This window comes from Temnothorax americanus, unplaced genomic scaffold (assembly GCF_048541705.1).
Source record: "Temnothorax americanus isolate GAGA-0224 unplaced genomic scaffold, ASM4854170v1 Scaffold18, whole genome shotgun sequence".
In the NCBI taxonomy this organism is placed as follows: Eukaryota; Metazoa; Arthropoda; class Insecta; order Hymenoptera; family Formicidae; genus Temnothorax; species Temnothorax americanus.
Window position 1 is genome coordinate 2,177,259 of NW_027509318.1, and position 15,588 is coordinate 2,192,846.

The 15,588-nt window shown below is 41.4% G+C and overlaps 1 protein-coding gene across 6 annotated transcripts in view; it reads left to right on the forward strand.

Annotated features, from left to right (window-relative positions):
• Positions 1-14,824, forward strand: part of Wake (ankyrin repeat and fibronectin type III domain containing protein wide awake) — an 84,926-nt gene extending 70,102 nt beyond the window's left edge. For 3 of the 6 annotated variants that reach the window (XM_077403907.1, XM_077403906.1, XM_077403908.1), the window contains 10 exons: positions 2,292-2,429; positions 2,565-2,643; positions 5,041-5,144; positions 6,620-6,880; positions 7,125-7,427; positions 7,505-7,944; positions 8,069-8,448; positions 8,541-9,147; positions 9,254-10,039; positions 11,013-14,824. In XM_077403907.1, the coding sequence (XP_077260033.1) occupies positions 2,292-2,429; positions 2,565-2,643; positions 5,041-5,144; positions 6,620-6,880; positions 7,125-7,427; positions 7,505-7,944; positions 8,069-8,448; positions 8,541-9,147; positions 9,254-10,039; positions 11,013-11,348 (3,434 nt within the window). In that variant the 3' untranslated portion in view covers positions 11,349-14,824. Of the gene's footprint in view, positions 1,553-2,291; positions 2,430-2,564; positions 2,644-5,040; positions 5,145-6,619; positions 6,881-7,124; positions 7,428-7,504; positions 7,945-8,068; positions 8,449-8,540; positions 9,148-9,253; positions 10,040-10,209; positions 10,293-11,012 lie in introns of all 6 variants that reach the window. The other 3 variants (XR_013256588.1, XM_077403904.1, XM_077403909.1) reach the window with 3 other exon arrangements.
• Positions 14,825-15,588: the final 764 nt, after the last annotated feature.

Sequence of the window (15,588 nt, forward strand, 5' to 3'; positions counted from 1 at the left end):
CTACCCAGCCAAAGAATTACTTTACGAGGAATTTACGGGGAATCGCAAATGTCGAAGCTTTAGCCTACCAAAGAGAAGCAGTAACGTGCCTTGTTGCCGACAGCAATGACACATGTTATCAATAATTTATAAAACGAGCGATATGCGAAAAACGATCTCATCGCATTTTGAGAACATTCAGGCGTATCGAAACTCTCAAAGAGATCGGATATCTCGATAGGACATTGGAACCGTATATCAAGCGAATCCGTCGACCGTATATCGAACGATCCCCAGATGAAATTTCGCAAATCCGCCTCATCTAGCCCGAAGATGGAACTTCTCTCGAGGCGTTCCACGGGCGGCAGGATGTCGACTTTGAAGAGGTCGAGGTCCTTCCGAGCGTCTGTAAAACTGATGTCGAAGATACGCAATCATGCGAACCTGCGATTGACCGCCGGCTTCGATCTCTCGTCCGTCTCGAAGGATCTCACCGTCAAGAAAGGGTGTGATCTCCCTGTTGTTGAGGAATCTCAAGACGGTGAGAAGCCCTCGAGTCCGCGAAAAAATGTCAAGGATATGAATTCTCGCGACAAAATCGGCGGCGAGGCATTTCCGACTTTTCCGAGTCCTCGAAAGACCTCGGTATCGGATCGCGATGTCGGTCCGCGGGAAATCATTAAGGATCTGAAGAATAAGCTGTCTCTGACTGACAGGCTAATGGGCAAGGGTCGCAAGGACGTGGAGAAAGCCTCGACAAAGGACGAAAGGATGAAATCACCGAAAGTCAGTCACATTTTTCGCAGGAGACACAGTACGACGGAGAGTTCGCAGGAAGACACTCGAGAGAAGAAATGTAGCGATAAACGCGCGTCCTGCGAGACGGACACGAGTCGACCGAGCAAACATGTATCCTATGAGAACCCCACGTTCGTGCTGGACAGTTCCTTGGACTCCTCCGTGTCAAGCTTCTTCTTTGAAGTCGAAGAGGAGGAGGAGGAGGAGGAGGAAGAACAACGGCAGAAACAAGACGCCGAAAATGAGCGTGCTACGTCATCCAAGCGCGATGTCTTGACCATCGTCGTAGATCCCCACAAAGCCTCGGCTAATCGTAAAACAAACTACGAGCGAGACAAGGACGTGGGTGAGGAATATCTCGAGAACGGAGAGTCACGAAACGCATTTCGTCCCAGATGTGAGACCGTTCCTTTGAGTCGTCCTTGCGATACGAGGAACGAGCATTCGAACGTGGTAAACAGAAATCGAAGGACGACCGAGTCCTTCGGCGAATTTGATCGCTCGAGGATTAAATTTTATTGCGAGATACGCGAGACGGAGAGAAAAAACGCAATGATCTGCCTGCAGAATCAGAAAATTCACGACAGCGTCAAGACGTGTTCTTCGAAGTCCTGTAAAATCAAAACGGTCGACAATATCGCCAACTTTTGGACAAGCAGACGTGGCAATAGCTTTCGAAATAAAATGACGACCGGTAGGAAAAGAGACGCGAAGGAGACGAAGGATTACGAGCGGCTCGGTCAGGAGCGAGTTTTCATGCCATCGTCAGGATCAAGTACGCTGGATCAATAAGTTTTCCAATTAATCAGCGGCGCGCCAGATGCAATTAAGCACTTCGTAGGAAGTTATTTCAAGTTTCCGCGGAAAAATATCCAGTTTAGCACTTTTCTTTACGGTGATGAAAAAAAAAGAGGTCCAAATCCTATCTGATAAAATAACGTATTTAACTTTAATTGCCACGTTTTCACGCTGAACAAATTAATAATTATCGAGGAGAGATAGAAAAAGAAAATATGTTTAACATGAAATAAAACGGTGAAGCATTAACATTCTAGAACATCACTGACACGTGGGAAAAATTTCTAGTCGTGAAAGTGGAGTAAAACGTATGAGTCGATTGTAATATGATGAGTAGAATAATTCAAGAAAGAACTAATGCAGGAAATATCTCTTTTTCATTTCTAAAATCGTTGCTTTTTCAATGGCAAACACTTGCGGCTTCATTACTCGTTCTACATTTACTTAAAAAATTATACCGACTAAAATAAATTATTATTATTATAACATCGTTATAAAAGACATATACATATATTTCCTCGATGTGAAAGTCGCGAACTTAATAAATTACACGGATTTATCTTTCTCGAAGTATATACATCAATTTCCTCTCGATTCCCTCAAAATTCTTTCGTTTTACGTTATGTATATATTTACCGCTTATTTATCCAATTCCGTAATGTTTCGTTTACTTATTTTTTGTTTATTTATTTTGCTTTGTTTCTTCATGCGCACAGAGTTCGACTCGTTGCAAGGGATGGAGTTCCTGGAGGGTTTCGGCAAGAAGAAACAACAGCCCCATCAACAACTAAATAATCTATCGTCAATACATATCAATCCTCTCTCGGCCCAATCCCTCAACATACACCTGCATGGTATTTTATTTTTATCGATTTTTTTATTTTTGATTTCTGAAAAGCGTCTCTTCTCGTTTTCGCCGAACTTTATACTCTTGCCAATTTTACGTGCAATTAGGAATAACCTTGATGTTGTTATCGTTTTATTTTTAGCCCTATTTGCGGCTGTGGAGCATGGTCACTTGGATAAAGCGAGGACTATTTTGGAATCTACCGATGTCGACGTAAATAGGTGAGTAGCTATTTGTATCATATAGTATGTACGCAATTAAGGTATTATTAAGATGATTGGGCGATAAAAAGGGAAAAAAGACTGATGAATTGGCGAGATGATACGATGTTATTTGATACTTCCAGATATTTCATATCACTGAATAATCTAGATATACATAAATAGTTGAATTTACGCGCAAAAAAGAATTAAATATTTATTCTTCGAACTCGAGGTACGGATTTTTCATCTCGCGATACTCAAAGAATCCAACCGCGATCCCGTTTTCCCTCGAAAAAGTCTACGCGTGACCTAGAAGATCTTCGTTCACACGCAATACACGTTATTTGGAGGGTCTTTAATCTAATATACGAGCTGAAACTTTCGAGGCGCACTGCTACAGAAGCAGTCAATCGCGCTATTAGGAATTGTTCGACCGGCGTAGAATCAACTTCTTGATTCGATTCGACGTGTAACTTAGGAGATCTCAAGAGATTATATCCGCTATACCTATATCCTAGGTGCAGACCATCATGTGCAAAAAATAATCGTCCGAGTTGCGTTCAAGCTTTTACGTTTCCTCCTTCGCATCCGAGAGGAATTGAAACGAAGAAGATTGTCGTGGGATAATCGGATGGATAAAATAAAAATTTTCTCACGCGCTCCAATTGTTCCTCGCGGCCCGTATAATTATTTCTCAGCCGTGTCTAAAAGCTGAGTCGTTAGCATTTTTTACGGCAGACTAATTTCGTTTTCGGCCAGAGCGTGTTAAATTACGTTGCAGCGTTCTTCGTGAATGTAAAATGAGCCTCGAATTTCGGCGGAACAAGTGGAATATCTTTAAACCGGCGGGCACACAAAGGGTGTTTCGTTACATTATAACGCTTCCGATAGCTTTTCATAGCCGGCCGCGCATGGTACCTAATTACGGATAATAGGTAGCTGTTCGCTTCTATTTCCGGCGAGCAATTCGGCAGCTATTTGTCGTCCCAGGATATATTATAGTAGAGATATACCTACAGTAGAAGCTTTTGGTTCATTCCCTCAGTGAATACGACCACGCGCGTTGGCTGTCGATAAACAAATTAACGAATTAAACAAGGTTTCGGTGCCAATTTGGGCGACCGATTTAACGTGTGGAACAAACGGACTGATTTGATTGAAAGAAGTTCACGTAGCTGTCATGGATATTTAAATTTTTATGAACTAAAATTTACTGATAGGAATAAAAATGGATTGAATTTGGATGATTTTAACGCTCAGTACAATACAGCGTTTTGTATTGAGATAGTTGAACCAAAATTATATCGGATTGTCGAAATTGGACGTTAGACAGAAAAAAATAAATCTGAATCTTAAAAATTCCAAAGTCACGTTAATCATAGAATACTGGAAATAAGATTCTACAGTAACATTAATAAAAAAAAAAGTATGAACTGTTATAAGTTATAAATAACGGGTTTTCAACAGCTGATTTTTCATTTTGCACAACATATTCAACAGTAGTTTATATCAGAGATAAAAAATTCCAAGAACGGTCAGTTATATACCTCTTTTTTCTACATAATGTACTTTATTCAAACATATATCAATTGAAGACAGGCGGATCCGAAGATAAAACTAAAAAAATAATCCGTACGCAGCGGAAAAGTTACAAACTGCTCATTTCGCACGGTAGTTGTAACAACGCAATTCAAATTCCCGTTGCAAACGAAAAGTCGATAGATAACGTAAAACTGGGAAATTCATTTAGCCAGCATTTATCCCCGACTATTTTATATCGTTAACGTTTATTTGATGTCCCCCGCTTTTACGCATCAAAGTAGTCCGAGGTAAAGTAGGCGAAAGTAATTAAATGTTTCAGAGTGAATCTTATTAATCCCATATGATTTTCCGCTTGGACGTAGCGAAATTTTTCCGCAAGTCGTAAAAAGAAATACACTCAAATTGGAAAATACAATCGGGATGGCACCGATTTGTAATTCAAGCGGGAAGTCCATACTTATGTGGCACTTATATGTACCTACACTCATGTGTGGGTTTTTATCGACCTTTTAAAAGTGTCACATAAATATTATTTATTAACGACAATTTCCCCGAAGTCATGATTCCAACGGAAATTTCGTCTTAACTTGATATACGGACTCAATGGCTAAAATTTTTCGGTTTTACTTTATTTATACAACGCCGAATAAAACGACGCAAAGGTTGAAATCAAGTTAAACAATGTTTAATGTTGCGTAAAGTTTATAAAGTTTATTGTACCATGCTTTGGTACGATGTAAAGAAAAAAAGAAAAAAGTTTAGTAAACTGCGAGATAATCTCGAACGTTCTCATTTCGCCCCTTTCACAAAGGATCTGAAAGTAAACTTTACTACCGGCCCTATACATTATTTGCAATTTATCGTCATTTACAGCGTTAACAGCGACGGGTTGTCACCGCTGGACGTTGCTGTGCTTAGCAACAACAGGCCACTGGCAAAAATGCTGGTTGCATTCGGCGCGCAGGAAGGGAACCAATGTAAGTACAATCGAATCCAATTACAAACTTCGCGCGGCGTAGCAGGGAACTTCGTTACGACCGTGACGAATCTCGTTGATCCGTACCTCTTCCCGTGAGATTCGCTTTTCCGCTTTCCCGCGAAATAATCGCTCTTTCTCTCTCTCTCTCTCTCTCTCTCTTTTCACCGCGCAAAAAATCCAAGAAAATCGGCAGTCCGCGGGAGATTCCAATTAGGATTCCGTAGTCTCTAATGAAAATGCCGTCGAGCTTTATTGCATCGCGACGAATAAATATAAAAGCGGGAATGCGAAATGCGCAATAAAATAAAAAGAAAAAAAAAAAGAAAAAACGGAGAGCCCTGGACGCGGCGCTGTGCGCTTTTTCCGCGACGTTTTTAATAATATCCCCGGCCCTTTGTCCGGTATATCGGCTCCGGCGTAATTACGATCGAACGCGAGCCACGTATGAGGTAGTGGAATTGTAAATTCGATGGCGGTATCTCTAAACATTTCTCAACGCTCGCTCTTGTACTCCGTCAAGTCGGATGGTGCACGAGCGAGCGAGCGACTCTCTTTTTCATCTGTTTAGATGTACGTGAAAAAAAACTGCGATGGATATCCGAGCTTTCTCATCAACTTTCGTAACGATTGCCGCAACGAGACTCCGAAACATCGGGCCATATCCGCGATAGCTAGAATCGAATTTCTAGCGATGTGCGAGAAATTATCGTGTCGGCGAACACCTCTCGATTGCGTTTCACCGGGACAGTGTGGGATAAAAGTTCAGAAAGATAAATTTCTCTTAATGTGCCGTCAAGCGAGTCCGGGGAATCCCGCGTTAAAGTCAGCAACTTGAGCTCCATTCGTCTTTGCGAACGTTCCTCGCGTCTTAATTTGTCCCGTTACGCTCGTTAGCGCTTCTACAGTGCCACTCGTTAAGACACCGAGTCTTCGAAAATGAAATATAGAATAAGGAGGACACCTCTTCCGAACTAATTTTCCGCGAGATATCCGCGACGGGCTCCTGGTAAACACATTCCCGGATAGGATAACTCGAGATTCAACTTGCTTGACTCAACTGACGTGAACGATACGAGGATTCGACGGGGTGCGTTTTGAGTAATTTCTTGAGCGTGACTTCTTTATTGAGAGAGGTAATTGCAATTGTAACCAGGCTCCTAATTAATCGCGGCAAAACCGTCTCTTATAAAGAGAGACGTACAAAATATCACACGACAACGCTGCAGCTATCGATCGCACGAAATAGCTAATACGCTAATTAGTGTAATATAATCGCGCGTGGGTCAATACGTAGGTGGCAACAATCCCCGTGCGTCGTAATATAATCCATTCCATTCAGATATTTATAATTAAAACGCGAAGCCTGCTTCAAATGTAATTCAAATTAATCATAACGCATACATTCGTGCATTCTAATATATTCAACTGTGAATTCGTAGCCTCGTATGTACGTTCGATATTCTATTGACGCAGTCAAGTCTCCGGAATCTCTGGGTAGCCACTTGGCGTCATTGCTCTCGGAAGCGGAACACAGAGTTCAGGAGCTCGGCGGCAGTACTTCCGGCAGCGGTGGGTCAATTTTGTTGGAACCGCCTAGCAGTCACAGGGCCAGTTTTTCCACGCAACATAACAATCTCACGGGATGCGGCGGTAGCACGGAGGATAAGCAACTTTCTCTGTGGGAAAGGAGAGCCAGGGCCCTCAGGAAAATGCTGCTGGGTTTCGACCAAGCGCGTAAGTTCAATAGATTCAGAGCCAATTTCACCGACCACGGTTAGCTTAAGCGACGGTTAAAGTTAGCAGGGTGAATTCATTTCTATTGGTCAATCCTGCTAACTTTAACCGTCGGTTAAGCTAACCGTGGTTGGTGAAATTGGCTCTCAATCTATTAATCTAACTTGTATACAGCTATCACCTTTTTAAGAGGATACATTTACAACAAATACTTTTGTATTAAAATAAAAATCTTTTATTTCAGGCCCACCCGACATGCCTTTCTTAGTCGCGGTCGACGTCACCGGAACGACATCGATAACAGTCAGGTTTCAAGAACCGGACTCGCACGACTCTCCGATCTGTACCAAGTTCAAGGTCCAATGGAGCCTGCACGAGAACTTTTCGGTTATATGCGGCGAGAGGGAAGTCCTGGACATGAAGCAGAGAGAGTGTCGGATCGAGGATCTGACTCAAGGGCAAAAATATCACTTTCGCGCCGCCGCCGGAAATTTAAAGGGTTACAGCAGGTTCATGAATTCGACGCCCGCACACGTTACACCTAGCAGTAAGTACCGTATACCTAAGCATAGCACGTTCAAATTTAACATTCTCAATTTAACAAAAATTTACGATGACTCGAAGGTTGGAGGGACATAGACGGCAGGGTGCCCAGATTCGCGGGACGACTGGAAGAGCTGAACACTCTGTTCACCGATATCAGGCGACCGGAGTATACGCAAGAAACGCCGGCGGTGCAGAGGCGAAATCACAAAAAGAAAACAACGATAAAACAGCTCTTCACGGCGACGAGTAAATTCCAGAAGAATCTCAGACGAGGAGTGTTTCTGGCATGTCTACTGTACCACGAGGACAAGGTTCTCGTTACGAACGAGGACTTCTTGCCCGTGATCGAAATCGACGAGACGTATCCCAGTTGCATATACAACGATTTTCATTGGCTCATGAAAGTCGCGTGCACCTGGGACGATGTTAAATCCCTTCGGCAAGATATGGAGAAGAGTCACAGCAGCTCGACTAATCACTTTAGGATAAAGTTGCTTCAAGCTGCTGCTCAAATGCAGGTAACGTTGTACATTGTTTATTAAAAATACTGAACCTTTATTTAGCCCAATTACTCGAGCTTGTGTTGCTCGCTCAAAAATATAGAAGAACATCTTAAGATATTCTATTTGATGTATTTTGCAGGCTGCCCTGGGCATACAGGACCTTGGACAATTGTATCATAAACCTATCAGAGACATTCAAGGCACCTTAGTGTTCTCGACAGTAAATTATATAAAGTCGCCGAAATTGGTTTCTGTATTAAACAGCAGGTGGCTGCCGCTCAGTAAAGTTATAAAGAAGGTCATAACGCACGAGGATAGTAACGTCGGCGATATCTTGATGACCAGCATACAAGAGCAAATGACATATCACCAAGTCAGCGGTATCAAACTACCTAACGGTTTATATCTCGCTTACCTAAAAATGCAAAGCAGCGTGGACCTCATACAACTCGTTGTCCCGACGAAATCTCCAAACGTATTGCCGCATTGCAAGATTCGTGACAATTCGCACGTGTCCGCGTAAGTTTACGTTCATTAAAACGCAAAATACCATTAATTCAGTGTCACGGCTATCTATTGTATTATCGTGCTTTCGCTTTCATCTGTTCAAGGGAGGAGTGGGACTATCTCAAGCGAGTACCGCGCATCTGCACGTCCGAGACTTCCGCGAAGGAATCCGAGGAGAAGGAGAACGTGACGAACGAGGCGCAAGGCACGGAACAACAAAAGCTGTTTGTCGATCAGATCGCCGCGACAGCGCGACGACTGTTCAATTACATGGAGATCAGTCCGGAGGATTCGCTGGTGCATCGATTGTACGACGCCGAGGTGATCGAGCTGACTCACGACGTGTCGTTCCTGATCGTCGTGCCACCCGCCGAAACCGCCTGCTGCGTACCTGGCACGCGAGAGATCCTGCTACAACGTGGCGATCTTTTGTCGTTGCCTATTCCCGTCTTCGAGATGGTCTACCTGAATACGTATCAGAAGGATGTAATCAATCGTTACTCCAGACTCAGCTGCATCTTGGAACTGGACACCGCGCAGGCCCAGCATAATCACCGAGAGGCCTTTAGTTCCTTGGAGTTGAGCGTCGCGAAGGACAAACTGGCGAGATTGCAGGATCTTCAGTTGCAAGTAAACAGCGTGTGGAAAAGCGCCAGGTGGCTGATCGACGTTATAACTTTCGCGAGAGATCGCGGCTCCTCACAACAAAACGTAATTATTATTGCTTTCTGTAATCGTATCTTACAATACCTGTCCTATAATTTTATCTTACACTTCTGATTTTATCGTTTAATTAATATACGATATTTTCTCGCAGATCGCGTCGCAAACCGTTGGGATATCTATGAAGCACCTGTTCAGTCTGGACAGAAATAAGAACAGCAACAGTAACAGCTTGAAACGAAGTTTGTTACAATTACCACCTAGAGATCCTAAGCTCGTGAAATCGAGTCCCGGCCGTGGCAGCTGGCCGGGTCCCAATCTGTCGAAATCGTCCTCCAATCTCCTCACGACAGAATTCAGCAAGAGCGAGCAACAGCTGCCCAGCGGGCAACACGTGCGCAAAGGTAGCAACACCTCGACAACCTCGGAGCCGCAGAAATTGTCGTGCGCACCGATAAGCAGCAACAGCAATCTGAGCACTCTGACGACTACCAGCAGCGTGAATCATCTGATACCGCTGCAGAACGTGAGACTGCCGCCCTCCAAGTCCGAGGACACCCTGATCCTCGCCAAGTACAAACACAGCCCGCGAAATCGTTCCGCTACGATAACGTCGGCGTCGGCCACCACCAGTCCGTTACTGAGTATAAAGCCCATGATTTATACCGGCTCGTTACTGAGCGTCTCCACGGCGATGACGAACACCACGAGTCTGCTTAGCGTGAGCAACACGAATTCCGACAGTCTACACTCGCTGAGCAGTGACGAGTACTCCGCGACGAATTCGAGCGTGTGCTTGAAACCCGGCCAGCCGGGGATCAAGGTCAAAACGTCCAAGCCGACCGCGAGTGTCGCGGCGATGGCCGCCGTTCCGACGGACAATCTAGACGAGGAGAAGGAAGAAGCGACTATGATGCCACCTCTGCCAGGCATTCTTCAGGTACAACCTTTAATTTTATGTTATTTGACGCGTAAAATTTTCTCCTCATACTAACACCATCACTATCATATACTATTTGCGACGTTTCGAATAGTTTAATTTTCAGCGACATTAAAATTCCCCCCTGGACTCGCGACATGCGATCTTTAAATGATATTTTTCCTTCCTAGGGAACACAAGTCTAACCCGATTATAATTAAAAAACAGCTCACTTGGTCCTCTAAAATGCAAAGTGATGTAGTGGACACATTGAGTAAGCCGCCACACTGTTAAATTTCAACGCTTGCTCTGCTCGATTATGCTTAAATATTATGCTTAATGTGCCAAAATCAGTACGGCATGAGAGATTTATTATGATCGTTTTATACTTTGTATCTAATAGCTATTTTGAAAATATAAACTATGTCTGTATGTAATGTGTTATAACAGTATGACGTCGTGTCAAAGGGTATTGCATATGAATTTATTAATAACATATACCTGAGTTTTATGGTACTAACGTGTTGTATATATAATTATGTATTTTTGCGGCTTGGATATCTATTTTTTTCAGTGTTTGTCTAAACACAAAGTGTGTCTATGAGATTAGGAAGCTAAGTGAATCACAAGAAAGTATTAACTTTGAAAAAGCAAAATGTTTAATGGACTTTGAAAAGCTTGATAAATATATTGTTTCGTGAATAATGAAAATGCTGAATAATCTTTTATGCCATTTTGCTTGTTCTTTTATTCACTGAGTATTGAAATCTTTCAGACACGCCATGTATATTACGCATAAGCTTTTATACATCGATATAACATTTTTATGCGATTTCAGTCGTATTTTTATTGATTCTAAATTATGTACACAATTATAGATACACTTGTTCCTTACTCGAAACTGCTGCATTTTGCTAATTGAATTATCTTTTTAACGTGTGACTTATATACCATTTGCCAAACATAAAAGATACGTCTTTCAATGCTATTGTAGGTTTACGCGGCCTACGAGACCGGTTTGGCAGCTGGTACCAGCTTGAAGCTACACGTAACACCAAGGACTACGGCGCGGGAAGTCGTGGATCTGGTCGTTAAACAACTGAACATGGCGGTGGTTCTAAAAGGGCTAAAGGGGCCCACCTACACGGCCGACGAGCTACCAAACTTTTGTCTAGTTGCCGTAATCGGTGCGCGAGAGCGTTGCTTAAGGGACGATTTTAAACCGCTTCACCTGCAGAATCCGTGGAAGAAGGGACGGCTGTACGTTAGGCAAAAGCAGGATGTTCTTGCCGCTCTTGAGCACAGCAGTAAACACACCGCGTACTTATAGCAGAAGTAAAGCCGCGCCGCGGTAATTTTTAAGCGAATAACGATCTACCGAATAATGTAAATTGAATTTCAGTACGTCCTATACGTGTAAACGTAACGTTCCCTGATAACGACATTTCGCATAAACCATCCTAGTCGTACATCTTCAATAAACGGCACTACCAACAAACGAAATGTTTTAATGAACAGCGACTACCTAAAGAAAAATTCATACAACGCCTCGCGAACCGAGAGCTACTTCCCTTGTGAATTACTCTTCCAAATTTATTCTTCGATATACTTGAACGAATGTGACTTCGTGAGATCTGGTCACTACGTGTGAAAAACAAGTTGTATATTCAAAATTATTTTACTGGGGAAAAAGAATGCTTATTGGCCTCTTATATAAATGACATGTTAGTCTTAAAAAATTCAATAATTATTTTAAACATTGCTTATTAAAGTGTCTATCTTCTACTCTTTACTTTTTATAAACGAAATGATATTCTTTTCGTGAGAGAAATTTAGATTTTTTGTCGACGCAATTATAATTCTGGTCTAATTTTATTGTTATACGTAGATTTACGCGCTTTAGGATGTGTTCAATAGCCGCTGAGAGAAACACACGAAAGAAAAATATTAAATAATTAAAATATATCGGTGCTTCTCTCTCCATATGGACAATTAATCACTGATTATGAGAAGTCGCGACGTAGCCTCGAGGGATCGTTACGCGAGTGTGATAAGTACCGGTGAAAAAAGAAGTCTGTTTTATTTTAGGCTTGCACATTCCGACTCGGGAATTCAAGCATCGATCTGTAATATTCTTCGAATGTTAGTTAGTTTGTAAATGAATAATACTCGAAATATACTGTTATATTTTATGTACCGATCTCAATGTTTTATTCGATATGCGTATTATCAAGAGCCAAGTATATAAGCTGTTTTTGACAGATCTCATTATTCCTTTGCATTTCGTTGTGTCCAAGCATACTTCATCATTGCGAAATCAGTGAAGGCTTTTAGCGCATAAGACAAATGTAACCAGAAGAATACTTGGATACTTCGAGTCAGTAAGGATATCTTTTTGAAGTCAGTAAAAGTTTTATATTTATACTATTAAAATTATAAAATATCTGTAAAGGAATATTTTACGTTCTAATGTATGACAAAGTTATCAATGATGATTACGCATGACACACTTTCTGCTTGACTAGATCCGTGTTACCAGGCTCAGAAATAGGAAATAAAATAATTTCACGTGCGATTTTTCGATGCGTGTCGATCCGACGCAGTGTACTTTTTTTAAATATATTCAAAATAGAATAATAAATAAAAAATGAAAAGTTCCTAAAGTCTGGTAGCATCATCTAAAAATGGCTTAGAAAATAAGTATATTTTTTAGGAAAGGCCCGACAAAAATTTTGTTAATAAAAACGATGTAAGAGAAAAATTCTATAGAACAAAAGGAGAAAAGAATAAAAAGGTTATAATCTAAGATTTTAATTAAAAAATATTTTAAATCTAAAGCGGCGAGTAACGTCTGAACCAGTTTTATAGTTAGTTATTAGTATAGTTAGGACGAAGAGGCTTATAGACTATTGTACATAACAGAACAAAGAGTATTATTAATCTACTATTACTTCAAAAATAACAAATAAGTTGTAGTTTCTTTGTTTTGATTTTTAATTTCTGTTTTACTGTGACGCATATAGAGATACGTTATTTGTTTCATTACAAAATGTTTACACGCGTTTGGTATATCCAAATATACATTTATTTTATCTCGTTTTAAAATCGTATATATGGTAAATAGAAATTTGGCATAGGCCTCGGATCAGATTTACCTCAAAAAATTTATTTTAAAAAGTCTAATCAAAAAGAATTAACTTTCACGTTATTGCAAATAGCGCATTTAGCAAAATTTTTAAAGAATGTAGTTGATACGTCGCGTATAGGTAAATTGTACCCGATTGCATCCGATTAGAAGAGAACGACGGTACGGCAGTCGACGTATTAACCGATTGGATAAGTATCATAATGTAGAGTGGTTTGCTGAATATTACCCCAGCCGCACAATATTACTGCACAATATTATCACGCGACGAATTTCCCAAACGATCGCGTTGCACATTCCGTATTCGATCTTACCAACAAGATTAACTAGCGCAGCATATAACACTTTATATGTAGCCATTCGACTAACAGCGAAGAGAATAATGTGTTAAAAAAAAAAAAAAAGGAATCTCTTTTCATCTATCCGGATAGTAAGAAGGTAGCACGAGTGACAAAGTGAAGCGAAGATAAAGAAACGCATGTGCGCGTAACGTATGTCTGTGTGCGTGTTGTCGGTTGTAAATCCATATTTCTCTTACTTTGCCCGCCGAAAGCCTGCGTAATATCAATCTGTCAAGCGAAGAGCCCTAATCTCGAATGATCGTGCAGGTATTTATCGTGAAATCCGTCCTTCACGTCGCAGATCCGATTTGACTGTATATTCGAAGACCCTCCCTCGAATATTGACGCTTATTGAGCAGTAGTATCGTGCACCAAGGGGCCACCTGCGTTTAGCGAGGATGGTGCAAATATTTTTTTATCGACAAAGTGGCAAAAGATCGAATGAATTGTTAACGGGGCAGAGCGAGTCTCGCTGGCTGCATACGTAAGTCCGTGCACCGCGGAATCCGCCGATGTCGCAGGAAGAAGAAAAACCGAAACAAGAATTACAATTCGCATCAGTAAGCTTCGTAACCACCAAGCTGATTGGTACTTTAACAAAAATGTCAGCGGTGTATTGATTTAATTGTGCAGTCCATATACTCTCTGCCTCATCTTCGTTTATTATCTTTTGCCTAGACGCGCACGATCGTTGAGAGCCAACGGGCACCCGCGCTCATTTCCGTTTGATCGAGAAGACGATAGAAATTTTATTAGTACTACATGAGTGTCTATCGATGTTGAATGTAAAAATAACCGTTAGCATATAAATATTACGACGATGGAAGAGCAAGAGGCACGCCGAGCCAACGAAGGTGGCTGAAATATTTGTAAATATTTCGAGGAGAAGAAGCGACCGCACGCACAAGGAAACTAGAGGGAGAGATTACTTCGAACGTGAGAGAGAACGCGGAGGAAAAAAAATTCTCGTTTCTACGATCCACTCATCGCAATGTAATTATAGTTGTGCCTACGCGACGGCGATGTGAGTTAATTAGTCGATATCCGAACGACGACTTCTCGCGCCCCGAACCCTTTTGCTTCCTCCCCCCCTTCCCATTCCCGTCCCACCCCCGTGTCCAGAAACAGAGATCACTCGGACGCGTATGCTTCGTAAAAAAGCGATGTAACGCGCGCGCGGGTAAATTATGTACAGTAGCGAATTGGTGTTTGTATAGAAGAGATGGCTTCGTTTCTGTTGCGACTGAGTTCTTTCCCCGTTTTTTCAGCAGGGGACAATGTACTACGACGGAAACGCACGAAATAAAGTATAATATTGTATTTGTCTCGAGAGAATTTATTCGTATACGACCTTAGCCCGATTGGAAGACCGATGGGCGCGAAGACCATTCCTATTTCCTTTTACCTTTGTAAATCCTTTTACCGTGTAATTAGTGAAAGTACAATATATATATAATTATTGAAATATAAAGCGAAAGAAAAGTTGTGTTTGTGCGTTTTATAATTGAAAAAGAAAAGATTATATACGTTGTCGTAAAGTTCACTAATCTTTTTGTTTTAACCTTATAGTTTATCAATCTAATCAACTACGTGAATTAAAATGTAGAGAAAATTGATAAAGTTATAATCGCGTGTGCTCTCTGGTATTAAATTTAAAAAATTTGCAAAAAGTTGACGTGATTAGTTTGACTTCTGAGAGGTTCGTTTATAGTATGTAGGTGTATGATTGATTAACGAATCATATAATTCTTTTCTTTCCCATAGAAATACAAAAATCAAAATAGATTAGTTTGCTTTCTGACAAGCTTATTTACAGCGTGTAGGTGTGCGTTTAATTAACTATACAATTCTTTTTTTTTTACGAAAGGTAGAAATAAGAATAGGTACATTGGAAATGTTTCATATATTCCCACCGTCGATTCATATCTCTTCTGGAAGAACCTGTATCTGTTGGATACTATCCAATCCCACCCAGCATCATCACCTCCGGCGAATTAAACGCGCGAGCGAGACAAGAACCCGGACCCTCGGCGACCGATAGTCCTGCTGACCCACTTCCGTCTTGTTTCTCGTCTTGCCGCGAG